The sequence below is a fragment of the Neomonachus schauinslandi genome, chromosome 5 (genome assembly GCF_002201575.2).
Source record: "Neomonachus schauinslandi chromosome 5, ASM220157v2, whole genome shotgun sequence".
Lineage (NCBI taxonomy): Eukaryota > Metazoa > Chordata > Mammalia > Carnivora > Phocidae > Neomonachus > Neomonachus schauinslandi.
Genome location: NC_058407.1, coordinates 40,107,899 through 40,129,309, shown reverse-complemented (window position 1 = coordinate 40,129,309; position 21,411 = coordinate 40,107,899). Strand labels below are relative to the sequence as shown.

Below are 21,411 nucleotides of genomic sequence, written 5' to 3'. Positions count from 1 at the left end.
AAACAAACTATGGTAGATCTCTATCATGGATTACTACTCAGCAGTCTTGTATATCTATGTCAATTTGTATTTTTAAACATATAATCTCCTTTATACATTTAGAAATTTGAATTACTCATAAGTTACCTATTAACTGCAAATCATCTTGAACTTACTGTCTTTAGCATTTGGTTTATAATGTCACTTTAAATCCCATAGAGCATAATGAGTCATCAAAGGATTTTTTAGTTAATATTTTATTTTTTCTTAGTTCTAAAAAGTACTGCATTTAAATTTCATTCAGAGAATACATTCAGATATTCAAATTAACAAATTCAGATGCTTGTTAATATCTGTTGATGTGTGTAATATATACATATATTGTAAAATACATGTACAGAAATTAAATTAATCATAAGACTGAATAAAATTATATCTGTACAGAACTCTTTTTTTTTTAAATATTTTATTTATTTGGCAGAGAGAGAGAGAGCACAAGCAGGGGGAGTGGGAGAGGGAGAAGCAGGCCCCCCGCTGAGCAGGGAGCCCCATGCAGGCCTCGATCCCAGGACCCTGGAATCATGACTTGAGCTGAACGCAGCCGCTTAACTGACTGAGCCACCCAGGCGCCCCTGTACAGAACTCTTTAATATAAGTCAAAAATTATTTTTAATCTTGTAATCCTATTTGGAAGTAGAGATGAACCTTGTATTTTTTTAGTTTCTTTAGACCAAAAGTAAACTTTCTACCTTTTAGTTAAATAAGATCACTACAATGAGCATTGTTGTATAGAAGTGAAGTAGTAAAAGAGCCATGATTTTTATAAGGATGAATTACAGTGGGTTTGGCTCTGTAGAAAATATCATTAACTGTTGTTTTTTTATTTAATGATCATTTAAGTGTCTAGATATTCATTTTTTACTCAATATTTTAATAATTCTATCAGGACTAAAATGATTTTCCTTAATTTGGTTTTTTGTTTGTTTGTTTGTTTTTTGTAATTGATCTGTCAATTGATCTGTGTTTGGGCCTGGCATAATTATATTTGTAGAGAGTCCACACAGTAATCCATGTTTTAATTTTTAAATTTGAAACTTACCTGCTTCTCTATTAAAATGCTTTGTTCCCACTTTGTTAAAAGGGGCAGCATAGGGGCACCTGGGTGGCTCAGTCGGTTAAGCATCTGACTCTTGGTTTTGGCTCAGGTCTTGATCTCAGTGTTGTGATATGGAGCCCCATGTTGGACTCTGCGCTCAGTGTGGAGTCTGCTTGAGATTCTCTCTTTCCCTCTCCCTCCGCCCCTCCCCCTGCTTTCTCTCTCTCTCTCTAATAAATAAAAAGATCTTTAAAAAAAAAAAAAAAAAGGAACAGCAGTAAATTAGAAAGGTGCCCAACCAACTCACTCCTCATTTGACTGGCAGAGTAAAACCTCCATTCAGTAGAATGTGCGCTGAGTCTTCCCATCCACTTGTGAAGTTCTCTGATCAGAGCTGCAGAAAGCCCTGGAAGGACTCTCTGTAAAGCACTTTCTACTAGGATGTCTTTAGAAAAGAGAGGGGGGGGGGGCACCTGGGTGGCTCAGTCAGTTGAGCGTCTGCCTTCAGCTCAGGTCATGATCCCAGGGTCCCGAGATCGAGCCCCACATCGAGCTCCCTGCTCTGCGGGAAGCCTGCTTCTCCCTCTCCCACTCCCCCTGCTTGTGTCCCCTCTCTCGTTGTGTCTCTCTCTGTCAAATAAATAAAATCTTAAAAAAAAAAAAAAGAAAAGAAAAGAGAGAGGGTATGTTGGCAGATACTGCTGTCCGACCTTCCCTGGACCAGTGCCCCACCTATGAACAGGAAGAAAAGAGGAGCCCCCCCCAAGCAAGCATCTGCAAATGTATGGTCATATCATGCAGTCAGCCAGGTGCCCTCTGGCCTCTCACCCACACGTTCCTACAGCCAAGTCAGGTGGGGAGCATTCGTTTGTGTTCTAATATATTTTGTTTACGAACCTCAGCTCTTACATATTTAGAAATGGGTACTAAGACTAGTTATTATTTCCATTTTTTCAAAGATATCACTGAATGAATATGTCACAAGGGTACTTTTTTTTGCCTTTCAGCATATAGGTCTTTTAGCCAAAAATCTCTCGGATGTTATTTTGTTTAGGATTGTGTCCTATTTTTTTGCTCTATTTAATATTTTTATGTATTCTGGCAGTTACTGTTACTTTTCTGCATCTCTTTTCACAGAAAACAATTTTGCACATATTAACAATGACAAACACTGAAGGAACAATTTTATAATGTGTAAAAAATGTGAAACCTTATTTATGATAATTTCAGAATCATTTTCAGCTCGTCTATTGATTTTCAAATGTAAAGTCACATTTATATACATCTCCATATAAATCTATGTATTTTTTTTTTTTTTTTTGGTTGGTGGACTGTCACTAAATTCTGGGTGAATGAATACAATGCAGGCATTTTTCATAATCTTTCATTTTACTGTTTAGCAGCACAATAATTCTGTTTATGTAAAGATTCAGATTATATTCAGATTATATTATAGGATTCCAAAACTAAAGACAATATGTACTAGAAATACCTTCCCTTAACTAATATCTAGCCCCATGTCTATCTTATTCCCTTGACAAACTTCACCTAACACAGGTCGGGGAGTATTCATTATCATACTGATACAATTTTATTGTGGTTTGAAAATTATGCAGCTGCTAAGAGAAAAGTCAGAACCAAGTAAACCATGATCAGTAGTCCCCCTAAAAATCCACAATTTTAAAAAAGTCATCATTTATTAAGTTTCTCAGATAAGATCTATTGTCCTGTACTCAATTGGTTTTACTTTCCATTTTCTCTCTGTTGAGGTGACAAAGATCATCACTGGTAGGAATGGTTTCTGTTATTGGTTTCTTGGACTCCCTTTCCATTAATCCAATTGGTGAGAAATTTAACCTTGAATTACCTTCAAAATAACAAAGTTAATCTGATAACCTAAGCCAAGGCCACATAAATTTAAAGCAGTATTTCACTAACATACTTCTAACATTTTTCATGGAGAACAATGTGACTCAAAATGTTCTTTGGTAACCAGTTATACATTTTCTTATGAATAATTAATGAACAGCAATGTTCCAAAGACTGAAAACTGACATTCTCATAGTGAACATTTTGTATTAACTAGTAGCTACAAAATACAGGCAGTATATTTATTCAGCAAGTTCACATTCCTACTTTCTTTGTCATATTTTAACTCCTGTTTAACTGAGAAAATATGCATAGAAGGTAAAGTAAAATTTTCTTCCAAGTTTATACATTCAAGTTTATATATCCGATAAGTAAGCCTTACTTATTGTTTAGGAGAATTAAAATTGCAATATTGAGTAGAATCTTATATTTCTTTTAGCAAATATTAACAGTGGTTTCCGGCCAGAATTTCCACTATTCTAAAAGAAAATGAGTAATTTTATTTTAGGATTTAGTAACCCATCATATAGTCATAGCAGGATTATTGTTAATAACCTAAACTGGAATCAGCAGAAATGGTCAATCATGGGCAAACATATTATAAATCACATAGAGCAATGCATTCCTGTAAAATCTAACTCCTGTGACACCCACATGGGTGAATCTCAGAAACACAATGTTAAGAAAAAGAAAACAGTCACAAAAAAAAATTGTGCCATATGATTCCACTCTGATAGTTTAAAAAATAGACAAAGCTAAAACATAGTGTTTAGGGATGCAAGCTTAGTGGTATAACTATAAAGAAAAGCGAGAAAATAATTACCATAAATGTTACAATACTAGTGGTTATTCTGGGGGAAGGGAGAGGGGACAGTAATAGGAGAAAGGTCAGGGAGAACTTTTAGGATCTTCGATTGTCCTATTTCTTGACTTGGCTGGTGAGTGTATGAACGTTCACTACGTGAGAAACCAGTGAGCTATGCATTTTCATTTTGTTCACTTTTAGTATGGCTAATATGGTTTAATATGGTTTTGTTAACTTAAAATTTTTTTTACAATAAAAAAGGTTATGTATGAGAGAAAATGGAACATAACCTTGTGCTAAGTTCTGATATAGTAAGTCTGATGCAAGGATATTCCTTGTCATCAAAAACATTTTAAACTACAAAATACTATTCCTTTTTTTTTTTTTTAAAGATTTTATTTATTTATTTGAGACAGAGAGAATGAGAGAGACAGAGAGCACATGAGAGGGGGGAGGGTCAGAGGGAGAAGCAGGCTCCTTGCCGAGCCGGGAGCCCGATGCGGGACTCGATCCAGGGACTCCAGGATCATGACCTGAGCCGAAGGCAGTCGCTTAACCAACTGAGCCACCCAGGCGCCCCTCCTTTTTTTTTTTTAAAGAGTGTTATTTATCCTATTAAATCTGCTAACTAACCTTGGAGTATAATTCTCAAGGTTGTGTGTGTGTGTGTGTGTGTGTGTGTGTGTGTGTGTGTGAGAAAGAGAGAGAGAGAGTTGGTGGGGGAGGGAGATAGAGGCAAGAGGGAGTGGAAAAAGAATAAAGATTTGTACTGGTGGACTGAAGATTAATAGAAGTATTCTCCACAAATTATCTTTATATTGTTGTATTGGGAAAAGGAAGGGAGCACAAGATAAGCTCAGTACTAGGAACAGAGACACCTTTATATTGTGATACTATCAGAAGGGACTTGTACATTCTAGCTGTTACCAATAATGGAATAAACTTCTCGCTATTATCAGTAATGGAATAAATTTCCAGTGCCCTAATTCTTTGGATTCCTGCCATCCATCTCATAATAGTTACCTCGGCCTTTCAGCTCTGCTAGAGTTACAAGGTGATGTATTTTAATAAGTCCTTTTACTCCCTTCTCTCAAAAAATTAATCTTTGCCAAGGATTGCCAAATTCCCCCCCCCCACATAGTTTATTACAGATGTAGGTTGTAAAATCTCCTATCGTTGTATCTTTGGAAGGGCACAATAAAATTCCATCGGTTTAAGATAACACATCTGTGGTTCTCCTCAAGCAACTGTTGAGAGATTGAAGCACCTCTCCATGCTTAATATTCGGTGGATGAAGCTACTGGATAATGGCATGCCAAAGAAACTGGCCTATTCTAGAGCTGTAAGATTGTCAAATACTTCTTAATCATAAGAGTTAAGGTTTTATACTGTAATATGTATAATTCCCTGAGATTTAAAATAAAACCCGAAAGCCATGAAAACTTAAATAAAATATGACTGAATATTATTTCTAGCTGGCCTCCCTGCACTTCCTTAGTTGAAGGGAATAAAGTAGAAATAAAAGCCCTATTATTGAAAGGAGTTTGGAAAGTGAAGACAACTCTTTCTGATTCCATTCTTTGTATGCACAAAAAAAGGAAAGATAATGTGTTAGCTGTCAGCAGATGTCTGACACTTGAAGGAGAGTATCATTACAATGAAGGAGCTAACAATATCTCCAAAGGTCATCATGCAGGTATAAAAATGAGAAACATTTGTCCATTGACTATGGCAGTGACCTCCTCTTGAGCTTTAAGTCTAAAAACTTGGCAACTCAGAACTTTATTCAGTATTTTGGGTGTCAAATCCTCTGTGACATGCAAGTCAGAAGGTGTTATTATTTGCAAAATACCATCCCTTTTCAGAAGTTGAACTCACATTAAATGTCAAAAGACAGAAATGCTGAATTTAAACTGAAGTTTATTTTTATTATTTTTTAAAAATTTTATTTTATTATGTTATGAGAAATGACATAAACAAAGATTTACGTTAAAGGAGAGTCATCACTGAAAGCTAACCATGGTGGTCATAGTATTTAAAGAGTTAGAATACCTGAAATTAAGCATTTTATAAAATCAAGAGTTTTCATCCATCGATATAAGGTTCTGACATTTAAAATGTGTTCCTTCCATTTTGTTCACAGGCTCACCTCGTAGCAGCTTTTGAAAAGAGTTTAGGGAATATGACTGGCCGACTGCAAAGTCTAACCATGACAGCAGAACAGAAGGTATGTCCAAGAATTGCCATGGGGGCTTGAAATAAGACAGCAAGTTGCATAGGATGTTTAAACAATGCATGAGATGCAGCTCCTTCAACATAATGTGGCATACTAAATTGGAAAATGACAAGATAATACTTTTTCTTTTCAGATTTTAATTTCTAAAGACATATGATTCAGATTAATCCATAGTAGGACACACACACACACACACACACACATACACACACACACAAAAGAAGTTCTATCCAGGCAGTCTATTATTTTACTCGTGGTTGGACCTATTAAAAGAATACCAAATGTTAAGGAAGAGAAGCAGTTGTATAGGAGAAGAGTTAGAATATTCTAGGAACAACTTGTTATGCAGTTGACAAGAATTGCACTCTGATAAGAATTCTCACAAATGCATGGTCTGTAAGCCCAGATATAGACCATGGCTGTGAGCGGAGATACCCATGGAGAAAGTCTGGAGGAGATGCGAGGACTTTACAAAGCAAGGGGCTCACATTACAGCATCTGTGGGACAAGAGACTGAAACACTGATCCTGAGCTGAAGTTTAGAAATACAGAATGCTAAGTGAAGATTTGTGTCCTTTTGGAGTAATGGGGATTAGTTGGCATCTGGGGATGCTGTCTTTGAAAAGTCAAGTTAATTCATATCACAAACTTTAAAATAAACCTGAAAGGTTTTATGGAGGGGGAGAATGAATTCTAAAAAGAAAGAAACAGAATTTAGTTCATGAGGCAAACATATCCAAAAGGTGCATGTTGCCGAGAAAGAATCTGGACACTTTCCGTGGGATGACCAGTAACTTACCTCTCTGCCATTATTTTGGTGACCCAAACCTTAGTCCTTGGATGGGTGTTAGAGACAGATGAAGTCTCTAAAACTGTATGGAAACATTTGTAAAAACTGCATATGTGCATAATATGAGCAGATATCCACAGTTTTCATCTAATTTCCAAAGAGATCCAAAATCTAAAAAGCTTTGGATACTTTCAGAATCAGTGCCTATATCTGTCCTGAGAGATGGCTTCAGTTTTGTCTTCAATTCTGTAAAGTATGTCATTAGCTTTACAGAACTAGCATATGTTACCATTTGGTCAGTTTACCATTTTTTAAATAAAAAAAAAAAAACCTGAATGAACAGACCAATTAAACTCAAGAGAAAATCAAATATTCCTGTAATAGCCTGGTGTAATTAGCAAACTGTATTTTATTTGCCCTTATCTTTCATTCTCCTATTTCAAAGATTACCCCTGCTTATGAAAGAGAACACTGTCCATCTCTGTCAAACCTGTTCTGAAAGGGAAGATGACAAACACCTTTTGAGCACAGGAATTTTATCTTCATCTTTTTTTAAGGGGGAGAGAGGCAGTCCAGTTTACCACTTCACTATGTAACCTAAGAGCTCAGCAAACAGGATGACGAGGTCTTTTAGGACAGCCAAGTGGGAAAGAATATGAATGTTGGAGCCCGGGAAGCTTGAGTATGAATCTCGGGGGACCTCTTAAGAGCTGTGGAATCTTCTTTTGCTGACCCTCACATTCATCATTTTAAAAGTCAGGTTTATAATAACTACCTTGTAGAATCACTCTGAGGAATAAGGAAAATGCAATATGAGGCCACATACAGTGGATAGTCAAAAAAATTGTTACCTTTCTTTACATTTCTCTCCTTTTTTCCCTTAAAAAAATATAGGATAAACCAAATTCATCATTGGCTATGTGCCAGGCATATTGCTAGAAATCATGGTTAGTACTTAAGTCTCACTATCTTTAAGAAATCAAAATTAATGTTTTTTACCATCCCATATTCACTTCTTTTATATTTATAAATAAAACTTCTCATAGAAATTGGAAACTATGCATTTGTTAATTTATAATGCCTATGAATAATGCCTGAATGTTTTTAAATACATCCGCATAATACACAGAATTTTATAATTGTGTACACATTAACCATAAAGGAACATTGCCAAAATTATAAAATTTTCTCAGAAGATATGATGTCTGAAATTGCCTTGCCATTTTTAAACTGAAAATAAGGTGATTGCTTGTCTCATTGCAAGCCATATGCACAAACAATGTTAGTAAGTAGTGTATTTTATTAATCTGAGATTTATAACTTGCATATTTCCAAGGTGGCTTTGGGAATCATAAAACTAATTGCAATATGATATGGCACAATTCAATAACAGAATCTAGTGAAAACAAGTAGAGGAATGTATATAATAAGATGCCTGAGCCTATGTAATTTCTACCACAAAGCACTGAATGGAATTGAATGTCAAGGAATCTAAGGCACAAAGGGAGATTGCTTGGCATGTCTAGTTCTCATTTTCTGACCAGAAGAGCATAATTTAGATCGGAGAGACAAACTTTTTGGCACTGAATTCAAGGACAAATTTATTGTAACGTTTCTTAAATTGGGGTCATGGAATAACAAAAGACAAAATCGCTGTTCAAATAGACATTTCTCTAAAAGCTGAGGGCATAACATTTAATCATATTTCAGTGAAGTCATTTCTTCAGGGAGCTGAGATAAAAGGGTGTATTGCTCTCTGGTGATCCAACAATCCTGGGAAAAAGATTAGTGCATATAGAGCAGAGGTTTTGAAACTGTTCTTGGAGTTCCAAGGCTCATTTGTCCATTTAATCATTCACCAAAGTTATATTGAATTTCTACTGTGTACAAGAGACTACCCTAGCTACTGAGACTTCAGCAGTGAAATTATATATATATGTATGTATATATATATGTATATATATATATATATAATTCTATATACTACATATAATATATGTATGCATTATTTATATATACACGCATGCTGTTTATATCCTAGTTTATAACTGGTTATAATATAAAATAGAGTTTATATTACAGGAAGTGACGGATTATGATAAAAATACAGGATTTCAGGTGAAGATAAGCACCACTGAAAATGTTAAGAGTGAGGATGTTGGGAGGGAAGGTGGGATGCTAACACATGAAGCAACAAAAGCCAAGGTGGTTTCATGTTCTTGGCTACATACTTAAGAAATGTAAATGAAACTAGGACTCAAATCCAAGTCTTTGGGCTTCTTCTAGCTTCAAAGTATGATTTTCAACAATCATATGGCACTAATAGTCTGAAAACTATATCAAAATATTAGTTTGCTTTATAGACCAAGTCCATTTCCTTGAATAGTGTCTTAAAATATTACCTTGTTCCCAGATGCCATACCTAGAATCCTGGTTGTCTTGCCAGAACACTGCTTTTATACCCTTATAGCCTGGTGAGAAAGAAAGATGCATATGAATCACTCAGGAGGCAGAAAATTTGGGGTGCCATTGGAAATATAATAGTATAGTGTCCTGAGCGTACTCACAGGGGACCCCTGCATCTTCACTTAGGTTCCAGAGTAGGGGTGTCACGGGGGAGCCCCTTTGGGCTCTAGGAGGAAGATTAATTCCAGGAAAATGGGGGACTACGTGTCGTAGAAGAAAGGGCACCATGAGCATGAAGAGCAAGGAGGGAAATTAAGGGGGACATTAAGGGAAAAAGAAGGGATGTGAAGAGAAATGTGGAACTAAGCCTAGAAAGATGTCTAAGGAATCTGATCCTTGAAAAACAAGGAGCCGTTCCAAGGCTTTTGACTCTAGACTAACATGATAAAAGTTAGTTAATGAAGATCAATCCAGCAGCATTTCCTGATCGTTTAACAGCATCCTCAGTATCCACTGGAATGCTACATGTTACATAATAGTAAGTCTGTAGGTAGGAAAAATTAAGATAATTGTCATGAATGCTTGTTGGCTGGAGAGTGAAATTGTCTCTAGGTATTGCCCTATACCTAACCTAAGGCATTACAGATTGTGACAGTGACAGAGTCTGATCAAGAATTTTACCTGGATTTATGGTCCTTGTCCCTTTATTAGCACTTCTCCACCAAGATTCTTTGAGAGAATTAAGACTTAATTAGTGAGTAAATTTTTACTCACTAAAAATTTATCATTAGAGTCAGAAAATATGTGTACTAGGCTTTTAGAGCATAGGATAATTTGAATCCATGTTATTCATGGAATCAAGTTACTTGCACTACTGGGATTAGAGGAACTTAGTGCATTTTGTCAGAATCAGGGCTGGTTGGGTTCTTTCAGCAGAAAAATTTACAAGATTTCAAGGCACACACATAATCGTGGGGAGTAGGACATGTTCAAATTAACAACAGCTAGACAGTGTAAGTTTAACTGAGTGTCAGTGTAAGGAAGCAAAAGCAGGTTTAGTGCAAATTTTTAAGAGTCTTGCCTAGAAGGTCAAGTTGGTTGATGAGATTTATTGCCAAGCTTGTACGATTTTTAGCAAGGCCTGTGTCCAGGAGAAATTTGGAAAGAGGTCAGATGCAGTTAGGAAATTAGGTTGGAAAGGACACCAAGCAGGGCTAGTATTATGACAAAGTATTTGATCATCTCATTTTGAAGCATTCCAAGTCTGACCTTGATAATTTGTTTAGCTTCGGAGACATGTACAAAGCAGTTAGAAAAGACATTGACTCCATTCAGCTTCTTTTAATGAGAAACTCTCATGGAAAACTGGAATCTTACATGATCAGCAGGTGTTTGGGGCATCATTATCTTGAATAGCTTACTACAGGTGAATGCAGTTTTAGTTTGGTTCCCACTTTCAAAAAGTGAGAAAATATCAACTAAGTATGATCTGATCATCTAGTCCCAAGATACTGTACAGAATCGTCCTAGCCCCCATCTTCTCTTTGGTATATAATGAAGAGAATGGAAACTGGAAACTACTGAGTTAGAAGAGGCTTTCAATCCATATCTTGATGGCATATACATTTTCCAGGGTTTTTTCTGAAAGTTGAATAGTCTCAGAACTGAAGTATCTTCTATTTGGTCACCTTCAAAATAAAGAAACTAAATGAAAATATTTCAGAGTATCAAATGATTTTATATTTGGCTATTTCTAGAACTCGCTTCTAATTATATTTCTGATCCACACTCCCCACCATGGCCAAAGAAAAAGGAGGATTTCATAGTTGTACTTGGAAGCAGCCTTGCAATTTCTAAGCATTATAGTCACCTGACAAAAATATAGCCTAAGGGATGCCTGGGTGGCACAGTCAGTTGAGGGTCTGACTCTTGGTTTTGGCTCAGGTCGTGATCTCAAGATCTTGATCTGGGGGTTGTGAGATTGAGCCCTGCCTTGGGCTTTGTGCTCCTCTTGGAGTCTGCTTGGGATTCTCTCTCCCTCTTTCTCTGCCCCTCCCATTTGGGCTCTCTCTCTCTAAAATAAATAAATAAATCTTTTTTTGAGAAAGAAAAATATAGTTTAAAAATAAATGTGAACCACCAACTGTAATTATGAAGGAGAAAAAAAGGAAGACTAGAAAAAAACTATTATAAAACAATTTCTATGTCTCAGCCAAGTTTTCATTTTAAAGTGCTTATATTAATCTTTATATACTTACTGCTGGAAAAGAGAGAAAGGGAAACCTGACTTTGTTGCCATCCAAAGGAAATGATTTCACTGATTTAGCCATATCCAGACTTTCTGTTTATAAGGAATAATAAAGTCACTGATGTTTTTATATGGCACCAAAGGTGATCAAACACCCTCTTGTTAAAACATACATAGAATTGAAGCTTTACATAATTCTTTGATGGGGAGAAACACCTGTTTAACATAGACCAGAACGTTTGAACAAAATCATCCCAACATTTACTGAGATCATAAATCTCAGTGAAAAGACAAAGTCTACAACAACTAAATAAGCTGAATGCATTAAATGATCTGGAAGTACAGAGAAGGGTCCTTTTTTTCTGAAAGGAAAGCTAAGAGGTTTCAAGCATATGGAGGCATTTCACCAGGGCCTTTAATAGTGAGAAAAATACTTAAAGCAAAGGGAGAAATCATATGGGAAGACTCAGTGAAAGGGATAGTTCTAGTTTGAGTGATGCAGAAGGTGGATCTCATTAACTGAAATAAGAAAGAAGGAAGGGATTTTTGCAGATATGAAGAGATACCTAGTTCAGGTTTGGATAGATTATCAGTGTCAAATTTAACTATCTTTTTAATTAAAGACACTGGAATGTTTTATAGGCCCTTGCTTATACTTATAAAGTTTTCCTGAAGAACTACTAATATAATTTGGCTAAACTAATTTTTTCATACACGTGATTTTCTCAATTTACGTAATGAATGTATTTGTTACCTAGTTATTCTTCCTTTGGGTCTATTGTGCCATACTGAATAACAACTAACCTGTTAATATCTGTTGTTTTTTTAAAAGATACTTAATTTTAGGGGCACCTGGGTGGCTCAGTTGATTGAGCGTCTGCCTTCAGCTCAGGTCATGATCCCCAGGGTCCTGGGATTGAGCCCCACATCGAGCTCCCTGCTCAGTGGCGAGTCTGCTTCTCCCGCTCCCTCTGCCCTTCCCCCCCCAACTTGTGCCCTCTCTCTCAATAAATAATCTTTAAAAAAAGACACTTAATTTTAGAAGTAATCATTCCTCTATCTCATATTAAATGCAGTTTTCTGATAAAACAATATTCCCTGAGCATTCCACTTCTAATCTTTCTAAAAACAGTTTTGAGAAGAGACTTCTCTAGAAAAGATTAAAGTTTAGACATTGGAATAAGTCAGCTTACTCATAAAATTAAGCTGTATTTTTTAGACCTTTGTATGAGATCTCATTTCCATTTTTCTTCTTTCAACCTAAGGCCACATATTTCAGCAAATTTTTTAATCCACAGTATAAGCACTATTGATTTTAAAGTCAAGGATGAGAATCTGATTTTAATTAAAATTTAATGTGTATTCCAGTTTATATGTTGTAAAATTACTATTTAAATTATATGATTCATTAAGTATGCACTATAGAGCTCCTTTTGTAAATAGTTTTCTGGTAAAGGCAGAATGAATTTCAGTAAACATTTTATCTATTGGGAGATTTATTTTAAATGAAAAATACATTAAAATTTGGAAAACTTATCTATTACTAATTGAGCAAGGGACAAAATTATAGACAGAACTTGGAGAGACTGAGAAATTATGATGAATTGGATCTGAATTTTGTATTGTGGCAGTGGAAATTTTCCACAAACATGTTATTTTTCCTTCATGATAAATATATGCAAATTAAATTACAGTCAAATATTTGAAGATCCAGCTGTGAATCTAGGAGGTTGCTACAGATTGTTCATTATGAGATTCTTTGACTTATAAACTATTAGAAGTCTGTAAGAGGGTTTATTATTTTTTTTTAAATATCTGTCATCTATTAGATATATGTCAGATATCCAATGAAAATAGTTATAAAGTTGGTTATCATTTCAATTAGCATTGCCTGTTTTTTTGTTTTTTGGTTCTTTTGGGTTTTTTTTTAAGTGTCTAAGGTTAGAATAGTCTCTGGACGTTCTCATACCTGAAGCTATTTCCTCCAAAGGTGATTGTCCTGATCTTACCTTTTTAATATATTCTGGGAGATGGAGAGTAGGAATAAACTATTTACTATGGAGTGAAGAACCTGAGCCTGATTCTTTGGATTGCTGCCAAAGATGATAGAGAAAATGATCAATGACAATTACATTCCCTAGGAATTCTCCCTCTAAGAGGCTGACAAGAATTCTAATTTTTAGAGTTGCCGACACTGCCAGGAATTCTGGATGCCCCTTGTTTTTGAGCTCCTGAGGGAAATACTGCCCATGCTGAAACAATACTCTACTTCTTTTTTGGAGAAGCACATATATCCTATCTTCTTCATTCTTCCTCATAGTCATTTCTGATAAAAAAATTCACTTATATAACTGTGAAAAATCATTTATATGTTCATTGGGACACATCTTAAAGTTACCGTGAGTTCAATAAGAGAATAGATGTTTTATAACAATTTGATGTGTAAGCTACCTTTTTTTTTTTGATAAATTAGTATTATTTAAGGGCTGGAGATTGCATGTATTTCTATTCAATTAAAAAAAAAATTCCTGTGTTGCTTTGGCTTGGTAAAATTGGGTCTCCATACTAGGAAACTTATTGGATGAAAAGTATCAGAATCTAAGATGACCTTGATTTGCCCAGCAGAATTTAATAAGATGACATGTAGTAGGAGTGAGGTAGGGATGAATTCCTGCTTTTATACTTGAATATAAAGAATCGGTTCCCCAAGTGCAAAATAAAGGAGACAAAATATGCAGTCATTTATTCAATAAGAACTCAGGGTTTCCGGCTGACAGTAAATGCGATGTGGGGCACCAGTACAATTCTGCTAGCTAACTCTCTGATCTAATCATGGTGGTATTAGTAAGTGTGGTATAAAATGCACACTGTGATATCTTGCTTTATTTTGCGCTGGTGAGCTTTAGGTGCCACCCTTTGAAAGGAATAAAGACTATTCAGATCCCATTAATAAGAGAATAACCAAGACATTTTTCTAAAATTCTCCTTTACGTTTAGGTAAATAAGAAGTTGTTAGATATGACTTGACAAGGTCAGTCAGGCATTCAAATCTCCCAGGACGTTCGCACTACATAAAATGAAACCCGTATGATTGTGAATTATGAACAAGGACATTTCACTTTTCTCTCTAGGTACTAAAACTTCTAAATTCTGTTTGTTTCACAGGAGTCTGAACTGATAGAACTAAGAGAAACCATTGAAATGCTGAAGGCCCAGAACTCTGCTGCCCAGGCAGCTATTCAGGGAGCGCTGAATGGTCCAGACCACCCTCCCAAAGGTATATTGAGAACTATTGCCATTTTTCATCCAATATAATAAGTACCAATTTTATCTTATTTTTTAGAGAGAGGCTGCTTTTACTTGGTGGCACTACCTTTTATAATGGATAACTTGGCCTTAATGCAGTTAGAATCCCAGAATTTAAGAACAGTAGCTTTCCTTATCAATATTTTTTTAATTAACCTTAAGGAATTTTTTTCTATAGTCGTACACACGTTTTTCTCCATTTGATTTGGTGAAAGTGGGGATGTTGGGGAGGTTACTTAATACATTCACATCTGACTTCAAGCAAAACACACCCTGTAAAGAGTATGAAAATCTAGATCTGTAAACAAAATAATCGATATGGTAAAATACCAAGTAGTAGGTATGGGGAAGAGCTCATTCTGGGTGGAGGCAGTAAAAAAGGTACACTTCTTACAGAAATGTTAAAAATAGTAAGAAAAAGGACTAAAAGTCTGCTTTTCATTATTACTATGCTTCATCAGTTCTAAACAATAATAAAATAATCTTATTTGCCACCACACCCTCCTTAGCTTCCCACTGAAGAAATGCTTTGTATTCATGTCATCTTTTTTTCTTTGCTTAGGTTCTACTTATTCATGTCCTCTTTTCAACAGCATTCAATATGCTCAACTCCTCACCAGCTTTAAAAAAAAAAAATGCTTTTCTAAATCCTGAATGCCCTATCATGTACTTTCCCATTTCCTGGTGAATCCTGGGAACATTTTATAGAATCTTTTTAATGTCTCCAGCAGCCAGTCACACTTCGGACCTCTGGAGGGTGGCTTCTCTTACCATCAAACCAGAACTGTTCTCTCCAGGATCCATAATGACTTTCCGGACACAAAATCCAGTACAACACTAAAAATTCGTATTGTATTTGACTTGTAAATAGCATTTGATACTGATGTCCTTCCATTCTACCTGACACATTAATTTCTTCTAATGTTTGTAACATTCTCACTCTTAGTTTTTCTCCTGCTCCTTTGAAATCTCTTTCAAAGTTTCTTTTGCAAGTTCACTCATTTGTATCCATTTGTTAAATGTTAGTATTTCTTAGAACCCAGTCCTCAACTCACTTCCTTTATGATTTGGTACTTTGTAATTCTCTTCATCCTATCTAAAAGTCTGTACAAACTCACCTAATCCTCTAGCTATAATTAACATTTATGCGTTGATAGCTGTCAAATATATCTCTCCAGGCCCGGCTCATCTCTTGAGTTACAGATCTATAAATCTAGCTGCCCCAGAGAGAGCTCCATTTGGTTATCTTTGGATGGCTGTTTGTCATGCTAAATTCAACATCTCCAAATTTGAACTTGTCATCTTCCCTCTTAGCCTGCTTTGCCTTCAGTATTCCTTGCCTCAGTAAATGGCACATCATCCTCCCATATAGCCATAAATCTAGATGTCATTCATAAATCCTCCTCTCCTCATTCATTAAATCACCAAGTTCTGTTGATTCCAGCTGTTAAATAGCTCTTGGATCTGTTCCCTTTTCTCTCATCCTGCTATCACCATCCCTCATCTCTCCCCTGAACTATGACCAAAAACTCCTAAATCCTTCCTGCCTTTCATCTTATACCACTTTATAAGTGGTTCTTTACACTGAAACCAAAGCAATTGTCAACAACAGGTATCCCATTGCCTTTAGGATGAAATACAAACTTCTTAACTTGCCATAATCTCTCTTCCCCAGCTTTGTTCATTCAGCAAATATTTATTGACTGCCACTTATTAGCTAGACACTGCTCTAGACCTTATTCTCTGCTTTTTTGTCATGTTGTATACTTCAGCTACCCCAAATTTCTTCCAATTTTCTAAAAGTTCTTTATATGTTCTGGTTATATCTACTTAAAATTTTCTGCCTTGTTTGTTCAGCATAAAAACTTTTTGAGACCTTATAAGAGTTGGCCTAAATATGTCTCCTTGACCCTTAAGCTGGATGACATCCCCTTGTGATATCTTTCTGGAAATCACTGTACTTCTATCCAAATGTGTAGTATACTTTGGTGCCTTAATTTATTTAAGGCCTGCCTTTTCTGATCAATGGTAGGGTGGTTTGTTTTTTCAATCCACGTGGCTATGATGATGCCTTACACACCAAAAGGGCTTATTTGAATTTTGATTTAAAAAAAATGTAATTTTTAAATACTTGAATTTATTATATAAAGTGAGATATACTTAAATTGAAGGAAAAACTAGTTCCCTAGGAGCTACTTCTGTTAAGAATTTAGCAACTTTCCATGTGGGAGAGTTGATTTATATGCCACATGGAAAATTACTGCATATTTAAAGCTTATCTTAGAGCTATAATAAAGCAGCTTATGTTCTAAATCTTCATGTCGTAAATAGGTCCAGAAGGGCTTTTAAAAGGCTTAATCCTTTCTTTAACACAGTACAAGTCACTCAAGTAAAACTTTCTGGACGGATTCTTTTTATCATAGGCAACAGGTAGCCTCATATACCTACTGGAACTCCTCTGCTCAGAAATGTGGGAGGGATACATAAAATGAGCAAAATGATATAATCTTTGTTTCCATTAAGCTTTTAGTCTTGTGGGAAAGCAGGAAATAAACAATTGTTGTGATCGTTGGTGTAGCTGAATATGTATGCCAAAATAGTTATAAGATATAAAATGGACAAGAATAGATGGCATAGAAAGCAAGGGTCAGGGAACCTCATAGAGGTTCATAGTCAGGAAATGCCTTTCCCAGATAACAACATTTAAGGGGAGCTCCAAGGAATAATGATCAACTCATCTGGTAAATATTGAGAGAGGAATATTCTAGAAGAGTTTTGAGATAGAAAATGGACTAGTGCCCTTATGGAACTGATACAATGAGCAAAGGTACAACACGTAGAACCAGGTTAGAGAGGTAAGTACTGACCAGATTACTGAGAGACTTTTAGGCCCTATTTAAGAGTCGAAATGTTTTCTTTCTTTTTAAAATGAGAACCTATTGAAGAGTCCTAAGTAAGGCAGTGATGATGTTTTCCTTTTAAAGAGAATTCTCTAGCTACTGTCTATTGAATGGTTTGAAGGTGAGTAAGTTGGACAGCTATTCTTGCTGTCAAGCAGGTAAGTGATAGTCATAGCTTCAACTGGGGCAGTGCTGGTATGAAGGGTAAGAAGAGGAAACGAATGGATGAACAAACACGTAACTGAAAAACAGACTTCTAAAATAAGCTTCTCCATTCACTTGTATTGTTGATATCCATTTGGTCAACCATTCTTTACTAAGCTCTATCATGCCACATGTACTGAATCAAATACTTACAAGCCCTAGAAAGGAATTGTTAGAGATGAGTAAAATGCATTCCTTTCATTCCATGATATTATTGAGATCATTCCTTTGCTAATCTTTGTTGGTAAATGCCATCATAATTGAAGGTAGATAATACCTCTAGGGACTACTTTTGATTTATGATTATAAGAACGTAGCCATCTCCTTAAATTTTGAGGGTTAATCAAAGTCAAATGCAATTTATTAATTCTGGATATAATAAAAACTCTGGAGTACTTTAACAGTACAATTGCTTTATTTGTGAAAGTCGATTACTAGGGAAAAACCTAACAAATAATATATCTTGATCACAAAAGCTTGTAGCCAACCGCAGCAGAAATTTAACACACAAATAAATACCAACGTATTCTTCTTTTCTTTATTCATACAACTTCCATATTCGTTGATTAAGGGATACTATGCTCCTTTATCAAAGTTCAATCAAAATAGCACACATAAATAAATGCCTTGATTTAAGTTTTGACATTGGTAATATTTTGGGCATATAAATACAGTAAATATTCTCATCATTATTTTTTAAAGTACTTTTAAGAGCCAAAATCTATGGATTCTGAAAAATAGTTTTATTTTTTCCCTCCTATAAAATTTGTCAGCATACTTATTATCTTAATGGAAAAATTAAGGTACTTACTGTACGTATGTATGACTATAAGGTTAGAGATATGTATACATGTATTACATACCCACACATATAGTCACTTATTATATTTGAAAGTAACAGTTATAGTTTCATTGTCATGGGGTGTTGTAATATTAAATAAATCAGTCAACTGGAAGACTTTGATTTTATACTATTGTTTCTATGGAAACTTTTTGAAAGCTATATAGTAATTTCTGACATCTTAGAAGTTCCACTGAGATTTTTTACTTGGCAAACCTTAATTGATGCCAATTAAATATAGTAATAGGTTTGGCCTTAAAGCAGATTTAATCTTACAAACAATTTTATAAGTTCTTAGTGTCTCCACTAGCAATTTCAGTTCACCGTACGTAGATAAAATTTCAATTTCAACAACTATAAATAAATCTTATAAGCTGACTGTATGGAGTAAGTGGGTATCTTCAAAACGTGATTAAATATCAAATGTTATTTTTTTTTTCAAATTACCTTGTGTGACTAAAGCAGCACTACATGCTTTTGAGAAGTATGGCAAACCTGTATCCCATGGCAGCACAACAGACGTTAGAATCTGTGTAGGTGTCAGACTGGCTCTTCTGTGTTTCTGCTTTGTGACTCTGATGAAATTACTTTTAGTAATTAAACTTACTTCAGCGCTTTGCTTTAAGAATGAAATTAGATAAGGGGCACCTGGGCGGCTCAGTCGGGTTAAGTATCTGACTTCGGCTCAGGTCATGATCTCAGGGTCCTGGGATTGAGCCCCGTGTCAGGCTCCCTGCTCAGTGGGGAGTCTGCTTCTCTCCCTCTGCTGCTCCCCCTGCTTGTGCTCTCTCTCAAATAAGTAAGTAAATTCTTTAAAAGAAAAAAAAAGAATGAAATTAGGTAATCACAGGGCAGAGTAAACACATAGTAAAAGCTAGCTTTATTATTACCTGTTATTATTATTACTGTCATTACTATTCCAAGTCACGGGTGGGATTATGATGGAAGAATTGCACTGTCTTAAATATGTTTTCTGTTTAGTTTACACATGCAGTCTATGCAGTTTCTCTCTTGAGCACCTTTCCCTCACTGGCTCTTTGACCTTGGTCAAGTTACTTCTTTGTACTTCAATTTCGTCATCTGTGAATTGAATTGCTTAGATAACTTCCAAGGTTTGTTTTGGCTCTATCATTGTATGATTCTATGAAATGGAAAATTAATATATTTAGCTTCGGTAGCTTTATTCAAAGCGCTAATAATAAAAAGACACAATTAATTCTCATGCTATTATGAGTTTCCATTTACTCCACGGAAGTAATCATTTGGAATAAATCACTTCGGAAAATCTGCCTGATCCAGGTATTCAGTAGAAATCACTAGCATAGCATTTCATTTTTGGATGAAACTCAGAACTCATTAAACCACCAGAGCTACAAACTTATATGAGATACCCAGTGAATCTTAATGCCGATAACCCAGTTAATTAAAGCAAATAAGGTGGTACTTTATTAAACTTATAAAACCAAAACTGCACTGAAATGATCTGTACAAAGCCATGTTGACTTTTATCAGCAGACTTCCTCTCCGAAAGCCTAAAAGTCTTATTCGTTCACAGTGAAAGTCTTTAGGAGGTAACGTGCTGCTCTCTGTCTGTTGCTAGATCTCCGCATCAGAAGACAGCATTCCTCTGAAAGTGTTTCTAGTATCAACAGTGCCACAAGCCATTCCAGCATTGGTAGTGGTAATGATGCTGACTCCAAGAAAAAGAAAAAGAAAAACTGGGTAAGCCCTGGTCATTCATCTCATTCGAAAGCTTATTAGTGCACAATGAGTCAGGTTTTTTTTTTTTTTTTTCCTTTGGAGCTTTAGAAATCTGTAGCAGTTTACGAAGAGCCTCCTTCAAGTGACTGGCCCCTGGAATGCTGTACTCGTCACCAAAATTGGGGTGGCATGGTGCTGAGGAGTGTATGTTTTAGTCAGGACTAGTCTTGGGTTTGAATCCCAACTCTGCCACTTACTACTTGCACCATTTAGGCAGGCTACTTCACTTTTTGAGGGGGCCTACGTTTTCTCATCTACAAAAATAGGATAATTAATACGGACTTTATAAAGTCATTGTAAGGAAAAATAAGATGACCTCTGTTACTAAGTGACAAGGCAGAATTTTACTGTGGGGATGAGGAAGAAGAAAAAATGGTGGTGCGGTGGGTGATACTGATGGTGGGGATGGAGGAAGAGGAGAAGAAATGAATTGTAAAAAAAGGAAAGAAGAAACCTTGAAAGCCTCCCCACCTCTCACTTCAACAGGGCATAGTGTGAATAAAGCTTCACCTCCTCGGAAATCAACCACATTAGGGCCTGCTTTCTATTTTTTTTTTTTTAAGAGAATATAGCAGAAATACAGAGATGCACTTTCACAGAACAGTGCTTTACGTTTGCTAGATATAGAATTTATGATATTAAGCAATTGCTAAAAAAAAAAACTGAAGGGAAGATGCTATCACAACAAAATGTTTAAAAACCATGCAGTAAAGGATTTCTTTTAATACCATGAACCAAAGGTAGTTTTTTTTAAATAAGTACAACTACTGATGAAATCCAGAACATAACTATCAGAGGATTTTGCTGGAGTGCCTACTATAAATAATGAAAGAAATATCTCTTTTGTTTTAAAAAAATGTTTATACAGGTAATATTTTAAAATACTGATCAGCCTTCATTCCCTTGATTTGTAATTCCACACTCTTTCATGTTTCTGCAAGGTGAACTCTAGAGGAAGTGAGGTGAATAT

At 35.6% G+C, this 21,411-nt stretch overlaps 1 protein-coding gene across 2 annotated transcripts in view; it reads left to right on the top strand.

Moving 5' to 3' along the window:
• The window catches only part of NAV3 (neuron navigator 3), a 347,818-nt gene that overhangs the window by 290,122 nt on the left and 36,285 nt on the right, over positions 1–21,411 (top strand). For both annotated transcript variants that reach the window (XM_021678554.1, XM_021678552.1), the window contains exons 23-26: positions 5,893–5,976; positions 14,595–14,706; positions 20,281–20,402; positions 21,383–21,403. In XM_021678554.1, coding sequence (XP_021534229.1) covers positions 5,893–5,976; positions 14,595–14,706; positions 20,281–20,402; positions 21,383–21,403 — 339 coding nt within the window. The remainder of the gene's footprint in view (positions 1–5,892; positions 5,977–14,594; positions 14,707–20,280; positions 20,403–21,382; positions 21,404–21,411) is intronic.